The 18,190-nt window shown below is 46.2% G+C and overlaps 2 protein-coding genes across 2 annotated transcripts; one reads left to right on the forward strand and one right to left on the reverse strand.

Moving 5' to 3' along the window:
- The first annotated feature begins 3,521 nt into the window (after positions 1-3,521).
- On the forward strand, positions 3,522-9,318 carry SYNGR2 (synaptogyrin 2). Its single transcript, XM_035104224.2, has 4 exons — positions 3,522-3,647; positions 5,679-5,916; positions 7,612-7,751; positions 8,084-9,318. Exons 1-4 carry the CDS (start codon positions 3,522-3,524, stop codon positions 8,282-8,284), a joined length of 705 nt encoding a protein of 234 aa, XP_034960115.2. The 3' UTR covers positions 8,285-9,318.
- A 1,471-nt stretch (positions 9,319-10,789) lies between these two features.
- Positions 10,790-14,648, reverse strand: TK1 (thymidine kinase 1). The gene is made up of 7 exons (XM_035104223.2): positions 14,419-14,648; positions 13,859-13,890; positions 12,818-12,931; positions 12,429-12,522; positions 11,340-11,429; positions 11,141-11,260; positions 10,790-11,006 (listed from the first exon to the last, which is right to left on the reverse strand). The coding sequence occupies exons 1-7, from the start codon at positions 14,482-14,484 to the stop codon at positions 10,818-10,820; spliced, it is 705 nt and encodes a 234-aa protein (XP_034960114.1). The 5' UTR covers positions 14,485-14,648; the 3' UTR covers positions 10,790-10,817.
- Between the last annotated feature and the right edge of the window lie 3,542 nt (positions 14,649-18,190).

Below are 18,190 nucleotides of genomic sequence, written 5' to 3' on the forward strand. Positions count from 1 at the left end.
TGTGAAGGAGAATTGGGTATATAAACTAAGAGAACAACCCGTAATCCTCTTTTCCACCACAGGAAACTATATGGGGGACAGCCTCACTTGGTGCAGTGTTCTACCAAGTTCAATATAGTGCCCCGCTACCTCTGACCTGGCTGGTCTCCATGCCAAGAGAAGGTCAAGAAGGCAGCAATGGCTCTGAGGAGGTGAATGGGCTTAGGAAGTCTGGGTTATGGCAACCTCTGGCACTTGCCATGTTTCTACTGAGAGACCTGGCTGGGCTACTCTATACTGAATGGTTATTCTTTGTTCCCTGTACTGGGCCAGTGCTGGATAAAGCTTCCTGTTCCTCCTCAGCAAATGAAATCTCTGGCCTTCTGTCAAAGGTGGGGGAACTACATATCCCATTATCCCTGTTGTGACACTAGACCTGGATGGAGTGATGGGAGTCAAGAGTCCAACAACAGGTTCCTCACTGCTGTTTTATATGCATCGTTCAGACATTACTTACGTTGATTCTGTTTCCTAGGGCAGCTAAGACCGTATTTCGTCTCCCTCTGGAATTTTAGGTGGAACAGAAATATTTCAACAAACAAACAAATGGGCCAGGACTGTGCAGATAAAACATCAGTTCTGAGAGCTGAATAGCACATTCAGCTCTTCTTCTCTGATTTAGGACAGATTTAGGATTGTTGTCTCCGTTGTTGTTTTTGGACAAAGCTGTGGCAAGAAATTGGATTTCCTGGGTGTTTTCCATCCATTGTAATAATCCCACCCAATTATCACCCCCATCTTCTTTTTCTCTGCCAAGAAATAAATATGGAATACTCACTCCTTTTGTCACTCTAGTTCAGGGGACTGTAGTTCATTAGGAGATTCTAAGTTTCAATTTTTAATTAAAAAATAAATAAAAATTAGATCCGTTTTATCCTTCACAGAGCAAACCTCTCAACAGCTTGGTTTTTTACAATGAATCTATGCTAGTTTCAGCTACCTTTGTGGTGCAAGAAAAGAGTGTAGTATAATCATAATAAAGTCTTCCTGTGGTCTACTCGGATTTTGTTTGAGGAGGGTTTTTTTTAAAAAATAGTATAACCCCAACACTCTCTAACAGGGATCCTACTGCCCTGCGTAAAAGTGCAAGCCTGAAGTCCATTGGGGTCCCCCATCAAGTGAACTAAATAGCCATAAATCAGACAAGTTCAAAACGATTTTGAAATTGTATTAATCTACAAACACAGACAAAGAAAAGAAAAAGCAACACCTACAAAGCTACTTGTTCTTATGTGAAATGGTTTCTTAGCTTGCAAGCATGGGTGACGTCTGATTGTCTCAAGAATTCCACTCGGGGTGGAATTCAACACTGCACTATTAAAAATGTTCTGAGAAAACATTTCAGCTTACCAGAAAGAATTCATCCTGTGCACTGTTCTAAGGGTTCTCCCCCCACACCCTCAAGACAATTTGAGAGGGCCCATGAATGGGAAGAGATTCGGAAAAGCACCTTTGTGCAACGCTTCCACTGACATGGTTCTTTGGGGGAATCCCACTGTCTGGGTCTGGTTTCTTTTCCTGCTTCTATGATCACTTACACTCTAGAAGTTCCTCCAGTTTCTCCTGAAACTGTCAAACGACAACCTTTCATCTTTTACTATGGACATTCAACTTGTGGTGTCTTTCCCCCTATATTTCTATCTTCACCTTGATGATAATTTCTGACTCATTTTCTTGCCCTGCTGTCCCAGGCAAGAACATACCGGTATTACTTAATCTTATTGTCTAACACAGTATTCCCCCATTTTGTTCCACAATTCTATCATTAGTCTAGACATCTGTTAGGCTGTGGTAATAAAATATCCTAGCCAAGCATATTATTGCTGAAATCTGCAACTTACTCATATTTGCAGCTGGAACCCCGTGCGAACCCATTCTAGATTTAAAATCTTGCCCACACATTTGCTATGTGCCAGGTATCACTTCCACTTGCTCTGTAAGCTTTAGCTGCTTATACCGTAGCTATGAAACACCGACTACACAGTCTCATGATTCTATATGCCCAAAATTCTGGTTTTCTCTATAATTAATAATAAAATCATTTACAGTATTAGCTATATTGAATAAGCACACAATACCATGGAACTGCAAGTTAATCCCACAGAGCTACAATTTCCAGTACTCTTATCGAACTAGTTCCCATAAATTGTTGAGCTTTTTTTTTTAACGAAAATGAAAAAAAACAACAGAAATTTCCCCCAGATGTCACTTCTGCCTTCAAAATCCCATAATGTCAGGGAAAATCTGGACATATGGCAGCCCTACATAATTCTCTAAGGGAAGCCATATGCTTAAAATGTATGGGGTTGCATTATGTTAGCACAAGGATTATTACCAGTGCAAAGGGACTTCACTCCCTCCCCTCCCCTGTGCACTACCTAAATCTGTCCTAGGTGTTTCCCCAACCTTCCAGAGCAGATGCAGTAGGAGATTTAAGTTGATGTCCAGATCCTTATTTCTAGTTCTCAGTCCTTTTCTATTAGCATGGGGCAGTATAAATGAGTTACAGGTAGGTAGCCGTGTTGGTCTGAGTCGAAGCAAAATAAAAAAATTCCTTCAGTAGCACCTTAAAGACCAACTACTGTAGTAAGTAAATGAGGAACTGACGTTTTCATGCCTTTGTGCCCCCAAATAAGATCTAAGGCAAAAACAGGCTGAAATATGGTTTTATATTTTTCCTTTGTACGGTAGACTAGTTTCTATTTGCACACGCCACACTCTGACGCCTATCTGTATTATTCATGTAAAGTACTTTAAGCAGTCGTGGCTTTCACCCAAAGAATCCTGGGAACTGTAGTCCGTTAAAAATGCTGAGCATTGTTAGGAGACCTCCTCTTCCTATCATAAAGTTACAATCCCCATTCAATCTCTCTTCTAGGGGAATAGGGGATGCTAGGAATTATAGCTCTCTGGTGGGGAAAGGGGGTCTCCTAACCTCCCTCACCACTCATAATCTATAGTCCCCAGGATTTTTTTTGGGGGGGGGCGGAATTATTTAGTGGACTACATCTTATTGTATACCGCTGATGGGGTCCCAGTCCTCCATCCAGAGGAGCAAAGAGGCATTGTCAAAGTTGAAAGTGCAAGGAAAAACAACAACATCGAAGAGGATATGAAACGGCGCTGGTGAGGAGGGGTGTAGCCTGGGCAGAGGGGTTGTAGGTTGGGGAAAGCTCGGGCCCGCCCGATACTCTCTATCCCTGAAGTACGGCTTGCACCTTAGTTCCAAGCGGCCATAAATCTGAAACCCAGCCTGCGAAGTGCGCTGCAGCCGGTGCGCAAGCACGAAAAGCCAGCGCCGCTTTCCAGCGAGCCGTTCAAGGCAGGAAACCCGGCGAGCTTCCATGGTCCCGGGTCGGCTCTCCTCCCCTGGGGGCGGAGTGGAAAGGCGGGGCTTGCGGAGACACAAACACAAGTCGGGGCGAGGCGGGCATCGCGAGTTCCGGGCCGGGAGCGGGACAGCAGAGCGCGGCGCCTGAGTCATGGAGAGCGGCGGCGGCGGCGGCGGCGGCGGCGGCGGCGCCTACGGAGCTGCCAAAGCGGGCGGCACGTTCGACCCGTGGCGCTTCTTGCAGCAGCCACAGGTCATCGCGCGCATTCTGAGTGCGGTGAGTGGCGTCGGGCTGGGGCTCCGTAACGCAGCGCGGAAGTTGGGCTCTGAACTTTTGCAGAGGCCGCCCGGCTCCTTTCTAAACAGCCCCCACTGCACCCCGGGCAAGTCGGTGCGCGCGCGCCCACAACACGCTTGGCCGCGAAGGAGGGCGAGCTAATGCCCAGGGTGCCACTTCTAGCTAGTGGCCCAGGTGAAGCTGGCGTAGCTGAGGTGGGGCCGTTAGGCACCTGGGCCGTGTCTCCTGCCACCAGCAGCACCCTAGGACGGGAAGTAGCTGAGGCGGAGCAATGCAGTGTCATGCAGTGCCGTCGGGAATGGAGACACCTGCTGGAGGCAACGGAAGCCGCCGTCGCCGCCGCCACCCCGGGCGTCGGCTAGGAGGAGTCTCTCCTTGTTCCGCTTCTGAAGAAGACGCGTGGCCAAGTCCTCTGGAAATTATCCAGTTAGGTTCGGGCTGGTGACGGGTCGCTCTTGGCCCCCGAAGCCGCATACAGACGGCAGGTGCGCCCTGGCGGCGCGGCTCCCGCGCTGTGCCCCGTCTCTCTTGGCCGGTGGGGAGCCCCGCGCGTGGGAACCAGGCAGGGGACGCTTCTGGTTGTCGGCCCGCCTTCGGCCACTGCCTCGCTCCCATTCACTTGCTTGGGATTGGGCAACTCTGCCGAATAAAGTCCACCGCTTTGTATTGCGGGTTGTTTGAGGAGAAGCAGCATGGTGGTCATATGGCTGTCAGCTGATAGGCCTTGAGCGGAGCTAGGCTGCTGCCTTCCTTGTCTTTTGACGAGCTGGTTGCTCAAGGCTTCTGGGTCTGTAACAGAAAGAGGAACGCCCTTCCCTATGGGCAGCATTTGTAGATGGAGAGAAACTCTTCAGATATATGGAGCGTTTGCTTGGCAGAGAGGAAGAGCGAAACTGCTTAGGAAGCAGCTGGCTCCCGAGTTTTGCTAGACCCAGTAAGACAGATCCTTTCATGGCTGGTTCCTCCAAAAGAGCGTTTCCCAAGCCTGGGTCTTCAGCTCTTTTGGAATACAGTTCCCATCATTCCTGACCACTGGTCCTGATAACTACAGGTGATGGGAGTTGTAGTCCAAAACCAGCTGGAGGAGACCCAAGTTTGGGAAGCTCTGCTCCAAACATTCTGAGGGAAAGTTATGCTTCTAGTCCTCTGGTTTTCAGTGAGGGTTCTAGGAGCATCTTCCAGAGGTGATGTGAAATCCTGACGATAATGGCACTCCTTAAGGACAATCTAAAATTATTATAAGGTACTTATAATGGGAGGAGGCAGGCACGGAGGGTTGAAGTTATGTAGGAAATCATGTCATGTTAACGGGTTAACATGCCCGAGTCCTGCTTGCCTCATTTGAAAGACATTTTCTTGAGAGGTGAGCAAGTGTACTTCAAGCGTGCTTGGTTTTTGATCTGTGGCTGAGAGCAGCTTGTTACTGGTGAGGAGAAAATGACAGCTTTAAAATTAGTTGGGGAGGTGGAGAGCTCTGTCTGAACCCTGAAGTGGCTTTGTCTGAAAAGTCGAGGGAAGGCTCCTCAGCCATTTGTATGGTTCTCTTTCTGGGATGCACCGATCTCCAGTGCCAGGGGGTCTCAAACAAAACTCCTTAGCTGGTATGGTGTCTAGCTCCCATCTATAATTATTGCTCCTCTTTTCCTTAGGGTGAGGTTTGAACTATTGAGGCCTCTGCTGCTCCGTACTTTGTTCAGAATGAATGCAATGCAGCTCTCAGCTGTGCACAAAGATGCAGGTTGGGACCTTGCATGGGTAATGTTTTGCATAGAGGTGGGATTTCAGGATTTAGTGGTCCCAAGTTATGATGTTAAAAAGCACATGAAGCTAAGCAGTAACTGGTCTGGTCAGTAACTGGATGGGTGACCACCTCAGAACATGTACACTGCTGGGTTCCATGATGGCAGAGAGATGGGATATAAATGAAATCATGCTTGATTTGTGCCTTAACGGAAGCACCTCACTACTCTGGAAGATGGTGGGTAGCATTGTACTTTTTTGTTGTTGCAGATTTTTGCACTCATTGTTTTCTCCTGCATCATTGGTGAAGGCTACACCAACCGTCCTTCTTCCGACAAGCTGTTCTGCATCTTCAACCACAGTGAGGATGCTTGTCGTTACGGCATTGGCATCGGAGTGATTGCCTTCCTGGCTTGTGTATTCTTCTTGATGGTGGATATCTACTTCCCACAGATTAGCAATGCCACTGATCGCAAGTACCTCGTTATGGCCGACCTGGGCTTCTCAGGTATTTCTTATTGGGAGGTGTGACATGAAACAAGTCCTTGTGGGGAGGGAGGGCAAGGCACTGTACATTTTCTCTTCCTCCTCTATCTTTTCCCCACCCCCTTTGCAGAGCTGGACAATGCCTCCCCTTGTTCTGCTCTCAGTATGATGTGAGTCTGGAACAGCTCAGCTCCCCTGGCATGCTGCCTGCTAGGGCTTGTTTTGTCTGAATGAAAGTGTCTTCCAGGAGAGACTGCCTGTGTTCCTAAAAACACTGGGATGCTATATTATTGGTAAAGAGCGATGCTGGGCAAGGAGGAGACGCCGTTGAATTGGTGCCCCTTTGTTCCCTGACATAAACACCATGTGCCTTAATACCTTGAAAAAAAATGTCATACATTTCTTTAAGGAGGCTTCTAGATAGTGTTTGTTCTGCTTTGAGAAACAGGAGATTCTGGACTCCTATTCTAAGCCTCTGCCTAGATTAACTAATAATCAAAACTTGGCCCACACATCCTTCTGAGACTGTTGCAGAATATGCCAATTTTTGATCAGTGTAAAGTCTCCTCCAGACTGTCAATGCTTTGTGGGAGGGATTCAGGTGCATACCAGAACTTCAAAGCACTTTAAATCTGCAAATCTAAAGTGCTTCGTTACCCTAGCCTAGAACAATTAATCCATTAAACAAATTCCTGTATATTCCTGCATATAAGGCTACTTTTTAACCCAGGAAAATCTTCTCAAAAGTCAGGGGTCATCTTAAACGCCGGGTCGTATTTCTTATACGGCGAGTATATCCTAAACTCTATATTTTAACTGGAAAAGTTGGGGGGCGTCTTATACGCCCAGTCGTCTTATACGCTGGAATATACAGTATGTAGTTTGGAAGTGATGGGGGGAAAGTGTGATGCATTGAAAAGGGTGAAATAAACAAATGACTAACAGGAAGACGTGGAACATCCCACAGGCAAATCAGGATGAATGCTCATAGTTACATAACTGCCCCGCCCCCAAATTATAAATGAATGCTCAATAACGATCAGACAAAAAGCAGGGTAGGTTTTGCACAAGCAAGCTGGAAAGAATGTTCATTAAACAAGTTGTCTGGAGGAGCTGTAGAATTTCCTGATAACCAGAGCACAAGTGGCAGGTATTTTATCATACAGTTGTAGCCCCAGTTGATAGCAGGAGCAGAATGATAGTGCTCTGTACTGCAGGCTTCCCCAACCGGGTGCCCTCCAGATATTGCTAACTATCTCTGACCATGGGCCATTCTGGCTGCAGTTAGTGGGAGGTGTCTCAGCACACCTGGAGAGCACCAGGCCGGGGTAAGTTGTTCTCCTTAACATCAGCTGAAGGGTACCTGTGCTTCTGTTAAATTTGAAGAGACTGGCAGAATAACCAGCAGGTAAGCAAAAAGAAATAGAAACCTACAGTTGTATCCAGTGCTGTGCAAACAGAATGGGATGTTCCCCTCCTCCTGCAGCCTATCCCAAAATCAGCTCCAGAGGGTTCCCAAGCCTCAGGAGCTAAGTTTGAGGGCGCATTGGGGGTAGAGCTGGGAGTATTGCCTGCCTAGAAGTCTGTTTTGACACTGAAGCTGTGGCATCAGATACAGCCCTTAGAACATGACTTATAGTAGGCCTTCATAGTCTGTTAATAAGTCACCCAGTCCCTTCCATTCTTGCTAAATATCTTTTTTCCCCGCTCTGTGCAGCTCTCTGGGCCTTTCTGTGGTTTATTGGGTTCTGCGTGCTGACAAACCAGTGGGCATCAACATCGCCCCAAGATGTATTGATTGGAGCCGACTCTGCCCGTGCTTCAATTGCCTTCAGCTTTTTCTCCATCTTCTCATGGGTGAGTAAAGCCCAAGGAAGTCCAAGGTTGAAGTCAGGCAGGCTGTAGGCTGTGCCAGCCCTGAACTGGGCATTGGCTATGAAATTGATAATTAAGTTTGCCCACGCCTGTTAAACTGAGCTCAAAACAAGTAACTAGCTCAGATCTCTCTGGCCATTGCTTCACAAGGTGGCCAGAGAATTTCCCTGGCCTTCCCATCTGAAACAAAGCACTACTACTAAACTACCTTACAGAGGAATGGCTTGTATAAATGATTGTTGCATGTGACCAGCTCTTCACAGACCGATCCTGGTCCTTGCCGGCCAGAGCTAATAGCTCGTTTCTGTCCACAGGGGCTCCTGATCACCTTTGCACTTCAGCGCTACCGCATGGGGGTGCAAGATTTTGACCACAGCTACGTTGACCCAGCTCCAGGTCCTGTGCCCCCCTACTCAAGCTACCCCAATGTTGGTCATGAGAGTTACCAGCAGCCGCCCTTCACTCCTCGCACCGGAGAGGACTCTGAAGGCTATCAGCCTCCGCCTGTGTACTGATTGCTACTAGCACTTGTTTAAAGCAGCTCATGGGGAATAGCCACCTAAGTGCAATTGATTCACTTGCTTGGGTTGGGGAAAGGCATCTACTGTGAAGAGTAAGAATGCCACAGCTTAACTATGTGTGTGTGTGTGTGTATTGGGTTCTGGGGTATCCTTGCTGTTTTCTACCCTTGCAGGAAGCTGCTTCTTGCAGGAAATACTTCGCTCCCCCCTCAGGGGTGGGAGAGGCTTTCTTTCTGGCCTGTGTGTGAAGTGCAAGGCATAATAGTTGCAAAAAAATAAAATAATGCAGAGGATATTCAGCTAACTCTACAACAGGAGCTAGAGATTTAATCCAGCAGTAAGGCAAGCGTCCCGTTACGTTGCTTCCTACTGCAGTTATCGTAGTGGGACCCTTGCTGCTGGCCACTTTGTGCCTTATCTGTAGATGCTGTTACATCCTTGACTCATGCCAGCCACTGAGTGGGGTGGGGGGTTAGTTCCCATGGCTCCTATGGTGCTGCCTTTCTAGATAGGATAGTGCAGATGAAGTGCTTTCCTTACGGCTTTTCACTTGCTGCTGGATGGACCCGATGCCAAAGCTTAGGCCTAAAGGCCCCCTCATTTCTTTTTTTAAAATAACAATTTGTATATAAAGTCCTGGACTGAGCAATGTTGAATTTTTCCTGTGTGCCTTGTCTTGTTTCCCTCCCTCAATTGAATCCTAGTTCAAGATGGGAGGGGACCAGCTCCCTATCTGCACAGATATACTAATAGTGAAGAAAGATAGCTGGGGTGGGGTGTACTACTCTGTATGCCTGTTGGGGTGGGAAGCCCACTTGCACAAAACTTAGACTGTCACACTTTCCTGGGTACCCTACAAGCCTTTCTGGGAAAGCTCCTATCTTGGTTTCCCAACTGTACCCGTTGTCTGTGTGTGTGTGGGAAGGGAACAGGAGACAACCCACCCCCCTACATGGGAAGCTGTTTGAGGATTTGGGAAGTGTTCTAAATCTGTACCATGGCAGAAATAAACCTCATCACTCCCACCACTTGGAATGTGAGCTTTTATTATACATCCTCCCCATGGCTTCAGGGGAGATGTTTATGTGTGAACCCCACTATGTGACAGAGGGCTAGCTGTGGGAAAATAATTATGCTGGCTGTAGCAAAGCAGTGGTGTAAGGTCTTGGCACCTACAGAAACAAGTATAAACCTTATCTCAGCTCCTTTTTTTAGGCCGGGCTTTTTCACCTCCTGCTGTTCTGGGTTTTGGCCAACCAAGCACTCTAAGCAGCTGATGCTGTTTCTCCCAGTGCAGCTCTTAACATGAAAGGGTTCTGTACTATTGGGAGGAGGAGTATGGGCATTTTCAGTGGTGGTCCTATAACAAAATTTTCCAAGCAAGAAGCAAGTCATCTTCAACACTTCTGAAGGAGGGGGTTGAGATCTGGATGTCTCCTACAGTCTGAAAGTGGGTAGCCTTTAAAAACAAAATAGACACCTTGCTCTGAAGCCTGGTGAAATGGTGGAAATCAATAAAAAAAGGTCAAAAACGACATTCAGTATTAAGTTATTTATTAAAATAGCCTCATGAATAAGAAGACAGCAAATATTCATGGGGAACATAAGTGGCAGCAGAGCAGTCGGGGCATGTTTTTAAGTGCAAAATTGATGGTTTGCTGAATCAAATGCAGAAATGGCTACTACCATTAATCAGGCAGAAGACAGTAAGATCGAACTGCCAGAAGTTATACGACAGGTACATGCCCCAAGTTTCATATATAATGAACATGATTGATGCTACCAGCCATCCTGAATAAATTAGGAAATCAAAGGCCTGACACAGGACACAAAATCTTAAAGCCAAGACTACAAAGAACATAAGAATTGCTTATTGCCCACTTCTGGAGACACATTATATCTATCAAACCCTTCTACAGAAAAGCAGAGGCCTCATAACTTATGCAGGATTAGTAATGTTTGTTAGTTTGGAAGCCTCACAGAACTATGCTATATACTCAACATGTAGCTGGATGTTGGATCAGAGAGATACACATAGAATTGAGGAAAATATTTTTTGCTCAGGCAGTCTAGTCTAGAGTTGAACACTATGTTCCATATTCCATGTTCAAGAAGGGTGAAAGACTTGGAAAGAGACTAGCCATTCTAAGGTAAATTATTCAACAAGGACCCTGGTGTTTGCTGAAATAAGAGACAATGGCTTTAAGATATAAATATTCTAGTTTGACTAGGAAACAGGTTCTGCTAGTGAACAGAGGAAACTCCCAGTTCTATGTGACAGTAGGAAGTCTTTCCCCATAAATGTGAAGCCGCCAAGAGGTGAGCTTTCAGTTTTTAGCACACCTAAATTGTTAACCTTCTGCAACATGCTCCAGCCTCATTTCCTCCTTTAAAAGCAGTTCATTCTTTTTAGTGCTTTCCCCAGTATTGTCCTTTGATCCACACACCTTTTTAACAGTATAGAGTTGGAATAAAGAACAGCACATCAATTAACTCCACTGAAGAAAAGGGCTGTCGCTTTCCTAGTTCAGTGTGATGGGCTCCACTGCATGATTTGACGAGCAGCCAAAGCCTTTCGGGAACCAGCGATATCTAGCTGCTTATTTCCTCCCGGTAGATTCTCTTTGTCGTCAGTCGCCTGCTGCTGCGTCCGTTTCTTGAAGTAGCAGACCCGGCAGACTGAATGGTACTTGTCTGCTCCTCCGATCACTTCCACCTAAAGAAGGAGAGAAGCGTTAATTACTCAACAGGTAAAAAGCACTTTCCTGCTGTCAAATTGATAGCAGACACATCTCTGCCTCGCAGGTGGAAAGGAACCTTTCCAAGAAGGAAAGTGCAGTGGACTCTTACCTCCTTCTCTGTCCCCAGCCTCTTTGTGTAAGAGGCTTCACGGTAACACTCCATGCAGACGGCGTTTAGTTTCACCACACTCTCTGCTAAAGGGACCAGCTGCAAGATGTTGCCAAAGGCCTGCAATGAAACCAGATGCTTCGTTGGGTTGGGACACATACCAGCCGGAAGAGAAAGTTAAGAATTTAGAGAGGTTTACCTTTCTCTGGAAGGTTGCATCAAGGGCGGCCACAATGACAGTCTTCCCTGCATTGGCCATTGCCTCGCAGAACTCTACAATGTCTGGAAACTAGACAGGAACAGAGGGAAATAGTTAGGTTCCTCCACAGTGGACAAGTATCTCTTAGAAATTCATAGGACTACATGTGACACAACCAGTTCTTTGGTTGTGAAGAGACGATGACATTCTTAAGAGTATTTGCATGGTACTCTTACAGTGAAAGCCTATGGGGTGGGGAGAATAGCCAGTGTGGTATGTCCTGCGGTTACTGAACTACAGTTGCCATCAGCTTCAGCCAACATAGCCAAAGGTCAGGATGACAGAAGCTGTAGCCACACCCTCATTGGCTAACTCTGGCCCACACATACTCATTCAGAAATAAGCATTCAATGGAACTTATTCCCAGGTAATAGTATAGAACTGTACCTTAACCCACCTATGTTTTAAGCGAAGTTAAGGAAGCCAACACGTCTCATGTTCTCTAACTGAAGACTTTAGTGGGTGGCGCTGTGGGTTAAACCACAGAGCCTAGGGCTTGCCGATCAGACGGTCGGTGGTTTGAATCCCCGCAACGGGGTGAGCTCCCGTTGTTCAGTCCCTGCTCCTGCTAACCTAGCAGTTTGAAAGCACGTCAAAGTGCAAGTAGATAAATAGGTACCATTCTGGCAGGAAGGTAAACAGAGTTTCTGTGCGCTGCTCTGCGATTCCCAGTATTTGGTATTCATAGCAACGCCTTCCATGTTCCTTTATACTGTTCTGTGTCAAAGAGGACTGCAATCCTACGTCTACTCAGAAGTCCCAATGAACTCAAAGGGGCTTATTCTGGGAGCATAAAATGGCAGCCCAAGTCCCCAGAGATCTGTGAAACAGACTTATGCGGTAGTGCTTGACTGTTGACCCAAGCCAGATTTATTTTAGTTATATATTGTTTATTTTATAAACAAGAATAATGTTAGACAAACAAGTATACCAAGTTTTCATGTCATTTGTATATCACAAAAATAGCATAATGTGGAAAAAATATCTACAACATATGTTTCATTATTTAGAGAAGATAAAAGAACTTACAAACTGGCCTTCATCGATGCCAATCACAGCAGCGTTAACGGCCTCTTGATGCACATCTTTGAGACAACAAGCTGAATAGGCTTCCATGGTATTCCTACATAGAAACAGAAATATTTGTGATAATTGGAATGCTTTGGTTATAAGCCTACTCCATGGCAAAGAGTTCAGTTTCCAGTGGCACTTACAGAATGCTCTCGAATCTAAATAGCAGCTACGTGAGAGAAGACTTTAAACAGGGAAGATGCTTGAATCCCCAGAGGTCATATATTATAGCGAAGCATTACAGTGCCAACAGTTTTAGATAACAGTCTGTGGGAAATGGTGTGCCTGCTTGAAATTTCCCAAGCATATACACAGTATAGATTGGCCCTGACATTTTAGCAATTTACCTGTCATGTGTGGAGACGCCATTGACACAGTAGCGTGTGTCCTTGGAATACTTGATCACCAGACATTTGTACTGTGCAATTTGGAACCGACGGACCCGGCGCATGAGTTCAGTGCTGCAAAACAAGAATGGAGATGTCCAGTGGCAAGCATAAACCAGGAAAGACTGAAGTGTTTCTGGTCAGAGAGAAACAAGCTCTTTTACTAGAAGGGCACATGTGGCTCTATTGTGAGTCAAAAAAGCTGCAGCTGCTACATGAGGGAAATTACAAAAGCACACGACTGACTGCTTTAGTCACTTCAATGCTTCAATGCCTACAATCATGGAAAACACATTTCCGTCCCAGCTCTGGCATAGACTTGCATTTTAAGACATTGGCTTTTGTTCTAAAGAAGGCAGCACTATAAGTTTGGAGGTGAAGGGTAAAGAAATGGCAATTGCCTCTATTCAGTCCATGGGATCTACTCCTTTCCCTACAGTCTTGATTGGCTAGGGCAGGCATAGGCAACCTCCGGCCCTCCAGATGTTTTGGCCTACAACTCCCATGATCCCTAGCTAACAGGACTAGTGGGTCAGGGAGGTTGGGAATTGTACTCCCAAACATCTGGAGAGCCGAAGGCTGCCTATGCCTGGGCTAGGGCATGGAAAAGTTTCATTCGATTTGTCTGCCAAGTGGCACAACCCATTATTTGCTCTGGTAAGAGCAAATGATGGCCAGAGCCTATTTTATATAGAAAGCAAACTTTTTTGGGCAAGCAAGGTGCAAATCCAGCATAGGAGACAGTGCCACTTTTGCACTCATTGGAGGATTTGCAGCCCATTAGCCCATGCCTTGATATATTTTCACCCCTAGCTTACTGAGGGAGGAAGCAGCAGCGTTGTGATGATCAAGCAGGTAGAGCTCCGGCCAGTTGTGCCTCTTGTAGAATCCATGTTACAGATCAGCCACGCCAATTAACAGAAAACTGGTGTGCTGGGCCCAACATCCAGACTACCAGTACAAATAATAGCAGCACTTATTTCAAATCTGCAGTGTACATACCTTTTCCCGGAGAACATGGGTCCAAAGATGACCTATAGAGGTTGGAGGGGGGAAAAGGATTTAGGAATGTTTTCTTCTTAAAGCTAAGTACCAAATATGCAGGTTGCAAGATAAATGGCTGCAATCAGAAACAGGTTGTTGAACTAGACTGAGCTCCTTTTAAGCCTGTAATCCCTACAAGAGCCCGTCCATTATCAGATGGAGCAGCTCTCTAAATGCCACATCCTAGGAATTCCAAGAGGGGAGATGGCGGTTGTGTCCCATGCCCTTCCCATCTGCATCGTGAGAACAGGATGCTGGGCTAGAGGGGACCTTCTGGGCCCTTCCCGCGCCCTCACGTAGCCTTTACTCCCATTCGGAGCCGGAAAGGCGAATATCGTTTTCGCACCCCCAGTTCCGCAATCGAGGTTGCTACTCCCAAAACCTCTCCCTCCCTCTCCTTGGCAAAGCCAAGGGCCCCGAAAACATCACTATATAAAGGCGAACCTCCAGCCTCAGAACTATCAGCCGCTCCCATTAATAAGCCCGTGTCACATACAATGACACCAACTTCTACGTGCCTGTATCTGGCCGCGGGCCTTGAGGGGCGACCCCGGCTGCACTCCCGGCATCATCAGGCAGTTCATGGCTCCGATTCCAAGTCCTTTGCCCGGGCAGATCCACCTAACGCCGGCCTTTCTTTCCCTTCGCGCGCCCGGCTCCGGCAGTTTTTATCCCCAGGGGGAAGCACTGTCCAATCAGAACAGACCGCGCCGTTCCACAGACCATCAAAAGGAAACCCCCTCTGCCCCTTGACCAATCAGAGTCAAGGCGGGAAAAAACTTTCTTGAAAGTGTTTGGCAAGGACCGCGCAGGCTCTTAAACTATCTCCCGGCATGCTCTGCGAAAGTGAGGATTTTATTTTTTTTAAGGGGCGGGGGAGGCACTTGCGTCCGGTCTCCCGTCATTCATAGTTCCTCTTTCCTGACGTTTCCCCCCCCCCCCTGCTTGGCAGGAGAGCAGCGCCTAAAATCAGTTCTTCAGCTTTGCTTGTGCAAAGGTTGCCATGTTTTCATTTCATCATTTCTGATCTCTGATTAACAGAGGAACCCGCGCATTTCGCTCACGGTTGTGTAATTGTGTTAAAAAATGGGTGTGAGTGGGTTTCAGCCATAGCTTCTTTGTCCCAGAACTTGTGGCCTGCAGCAGCACTGACCAGAGACTCATCCAATTCATTGCCAGAGTTGCAATAGTCTGGGTTGCAAGCAAAAGCAAAGATTGGCACCATTTATTGTGCTAGCACTATTGAGCTTTAACATGCTGCAAAGCTCTTTTGTTTTGTTTAACCCTGTTCAGTCTGCCATCTCCATCTTGAGATGGAGTCTAGATGCAGATATTACAGTACAGCAATGGGGCCTTTTTTGTCCTTATGCCAAACCATGGCTTGGTTCCCAGCTGCAAGGTGGTTGTAAGAGTAGGGAAAGATTGCAGCAACTGTTGTTTTCAGCCATGCACTATGTCCAGTCCCTTCAACCTTTCCTCATAGGATTTTTATTTGTATTCAGGTACTCAGAAAGTAATACACAGGTGTGTCCTGTAGGCAAATATTCCATGTGATGCAAACAGCTGAATGTGAAATATCTGAATCAGCACATTCCTGTTAAAATAAAAGTGTGTATTAGTCTAGAGCAGGGTAGTCCAACATCTGGCTTAATGCCTTTTTTGGTAGCCCTTGGTAACATTTAACACATACACACACCTCTCTTGCTGCCTTCCCCAAACCCATGAGACTTGATGGCTCTGACAGGGTCCCAGAGTCCTCCCTACTTCTTCCCAAAGCCAATAATTGCTTTCCCAGCTTTTGGGAGGTGGGAGGACTCTTGGACCCTGCCAGAGCCTCACGCTTCCCTCCCAAAGCTTGGTGCCTCTCTTAACCAGTTTTGGTAAGGCAGTGCGAGGGCTGGGCAGGGGCATTATATTTTGGCCTTGCTCCCCACTCCACCCCCACCCCGTGCAACAAGGCAGTGTGCAGCCTGTGAGTTCTGGTATGAAAAGTTGGACCACCCTGGTCTAGAGAGTCATTCTTCCTCAATAACTCAATTGAGTAACTCAGACACCTCCACTTACCCACCAGGGACACACATGCTTGATATTCATTGATAATTTCACCCCAGGACATCTCACTTGGCCACATCATACCTGTATGATACATCTACTCTTCTTTGGTCTTTCTCTAAAATTTCCTTCACACATCCTCCCTTATACAAATAGAAAATTGACTTCCAATGCTACATATTTTTAGATACTGGGGAATGTGTTTCTTTTTTAATATCTAAAAATAATCTATCAATTTACAACCGACACTTAATACTGCAAGAAAGTAGAAAAACTGATCACCATGTTCTAGCTCAGGCATAGACAACATTGGTTCACCAGATGTTTTGGAACTACAACTCCCATGATCCCTGACCACTGGCCCTGTTAGCCAGAGATCATGGGAGTTGTAGTTCCAAAACATCTGGAGAGCCAAGGTTGCCATGCCTGTTCTAGCTCTTTCTTATTTCTCGTACAGTGGAACCTCGGTTTATGAACACCTCGGTTTATGAATTTTCAGTTTACGAATGCCGTGGACTCATCTGGAACGGATTAATTCACTTTCCATTACTTTCCATGGGAAAGTTCACTTCAGTTTATGAACGCTTCAGTTTATGAACAGACTTCCGGAACCAATTGTGTTCATAAACGGAGGTACCACTGTATAGGCTGCAGGAGAGTGTTAAACGTGTTAAGACTAGATCCCCCCCAAAAAATTCAAAGCACACACTATCTACCAGTTGCTGATTATCCCGCAACTGCCACAGTACGATAGGATAGTACTGCATGCTAACTAATTTTCTTTTTCACATTTTTTTCCTTTTCTTTTCAGATGTGATTAAACAGCTGTCCTATTTGAATCATAAAATGGGAAAACAGCACGTAACAGGGATTTGCAGTGTGAAAGCTATTATAATTACTGATGTGTTTGTTTATAAGGGAAAAAATTGGAGTGTTTCACAGTGAGGCTTGGCATATTTATTGGTACATTTGCATATTAAGCTCACTAGCACAACATTGTTGTTAATGTTATCAAATATAACCTTCTGGCCTGTTGGGAATCCAACTATCAACACTCACATTTGCTTGGTAGCAAATTGCTCCTCTCATAAGGTTTATTTAAGGGGCGTCCTGCCTGTCACCTTCTTAGATTCATTCTCAGATGAGATTCCCCGCCACACACAGTGAACTACCGGGTAGCTCATTTCGCAGCATAAAATCTTGAAAGCTTTGCTGAGTGAAAAATGTTCTAATGAGTTGATTATATTGTGACTGGAACACATCAGCAGAGGTGGGAAGGGTCAGATGTGGGATTTTAGCTAAGATCTGAAGAAGGAAGGAATAAGAACAGAGCGATGAATACAGTAGTGCAAAGCAGCAGAGAATTGGGAGACCCAGGTAGGAGCGCTTTTATGCCATAGTTTCACAGAACCAAAGCCCCATCAAACTGCCGTAGCTATTTGTGGGGAAATTAAATCAGACACTTTGTTCTTTTAAATACCTGGATTTAGTAGTAGTTACAAGTAGGTAGCCGTGTTGGTCTGACATAGTCAAAATAAATAATAATAAAAAAAATCCTTCCAGTAGCACCTTAGAGACCAACTAAGTTTGTCATAGGTATGAGCTTTCGTGTGCATGCACACTTCTTTGGATTTAGTAGGCTAGGGACAGGGAATCTGTGGCCCTCTGGATGTAACTAGATGACAATCACATAACCCTCACCAGTGTCATGGTAGCTGGGGTTGAAATAAGTTGCAGACTAGCAACATTTGGGGGGGGGCAGATTTCTCATCCCTGTAGCAGGTAGGTAGACATCCAATACTTATTCATTCCTGGGTGCCTGTTTCGATGCAGCCAAAACTGCACCATCCACAACACAAGAGGAAGGTATTGGCAGGCTTGGAGGAAGTCGCAAGGTTTGCAGAAGTACCAAAAAGGGCGGGCGGACACCAAAACCAACGCAGTGAGGATTGAAAATGCTTGGTGGGTATGGAATGCTAACTGATGGGAGGAGAAATGCAGGAAAGCTTGGGGTGGGGGGAATGAAATGGAGTATCCTGGGATGAGGGGTGGCTGAGTGGAACACCATGCAGCAACATTTTCTTGCAGGCCCCACCTAGTATACTTACATACTACACCTGGTATACTAGGTGGGGCCTGCAACAAAAGGAGTGGTCAGCGTGATGCAGCAGCAGCAGCAGCACTGTAGATCAGCCCTCCTGACACAGGCAGGGTAGGGTGGCAGCGAGGTTGGGACTG

The sequence above is a fragment of the Zootoca vivipara genome, chromosome 2 (genome assembly GCF_963506605.1).
Source record: "Zootoca vivipara chromosome 2, rZooViv1.1, whole genome shotgun sequence".
Taxonomy (NCBI): domain Eukaryota; kingdom Metazoa; phylum Chordata; class Lepidosauria; order Squamata; family Lacertidae; genus Zootoca; species Zootoca vivipara.

Excerpts from the sequence above, each read along its gene's own strand:
- SYNGR2 (XM_035104224.2), top strand. The coding sequence starts at position 3,522 with ATGGAGAGCGGCGGCGGCGGCGGCGGCGGCGGCGGCGGCGCCTACGGA. Across the intron at positions 3,648-5,678 it reads TCGCGCGCATTCTGAGTGCG|ATTTTTGCACTCATTGTTTT; the intron begins GTGAGTGGCGTC and ends TTGTTGTTGCAG. Across the intron at positions 5,917-7,611 it reads GGCCGACCTGGGCTTCTCAG|CTCTCTGGGCCTTTCTGTGG; the intron begins GTATTTCTTATT and ends CGCTCTGTGCAG.
- TK1 (XM_035104223.2), bottom strand. The coding sequence starts at position 14,484 with ATGAACTGCCTGATGATGCCGGGAGTGCAGCCGGGGTCGCCCCTCAAG. Across the intron at positions 12,932-13,858 it reads CCCATGTTCTCCGGGAAAAG|CACTGAACTCATGCGCCGGG; the intron begins GTATGTACACTG and ends CTTGTTTTGCAG. Across the intron at positions 12,523-12,817 it reads GGCGTCTCCACACATGACAG|GAATACCATGGAAGCCTATT; the intron begins GTAAATTGCTAA and ends GTTTCTATGTAG.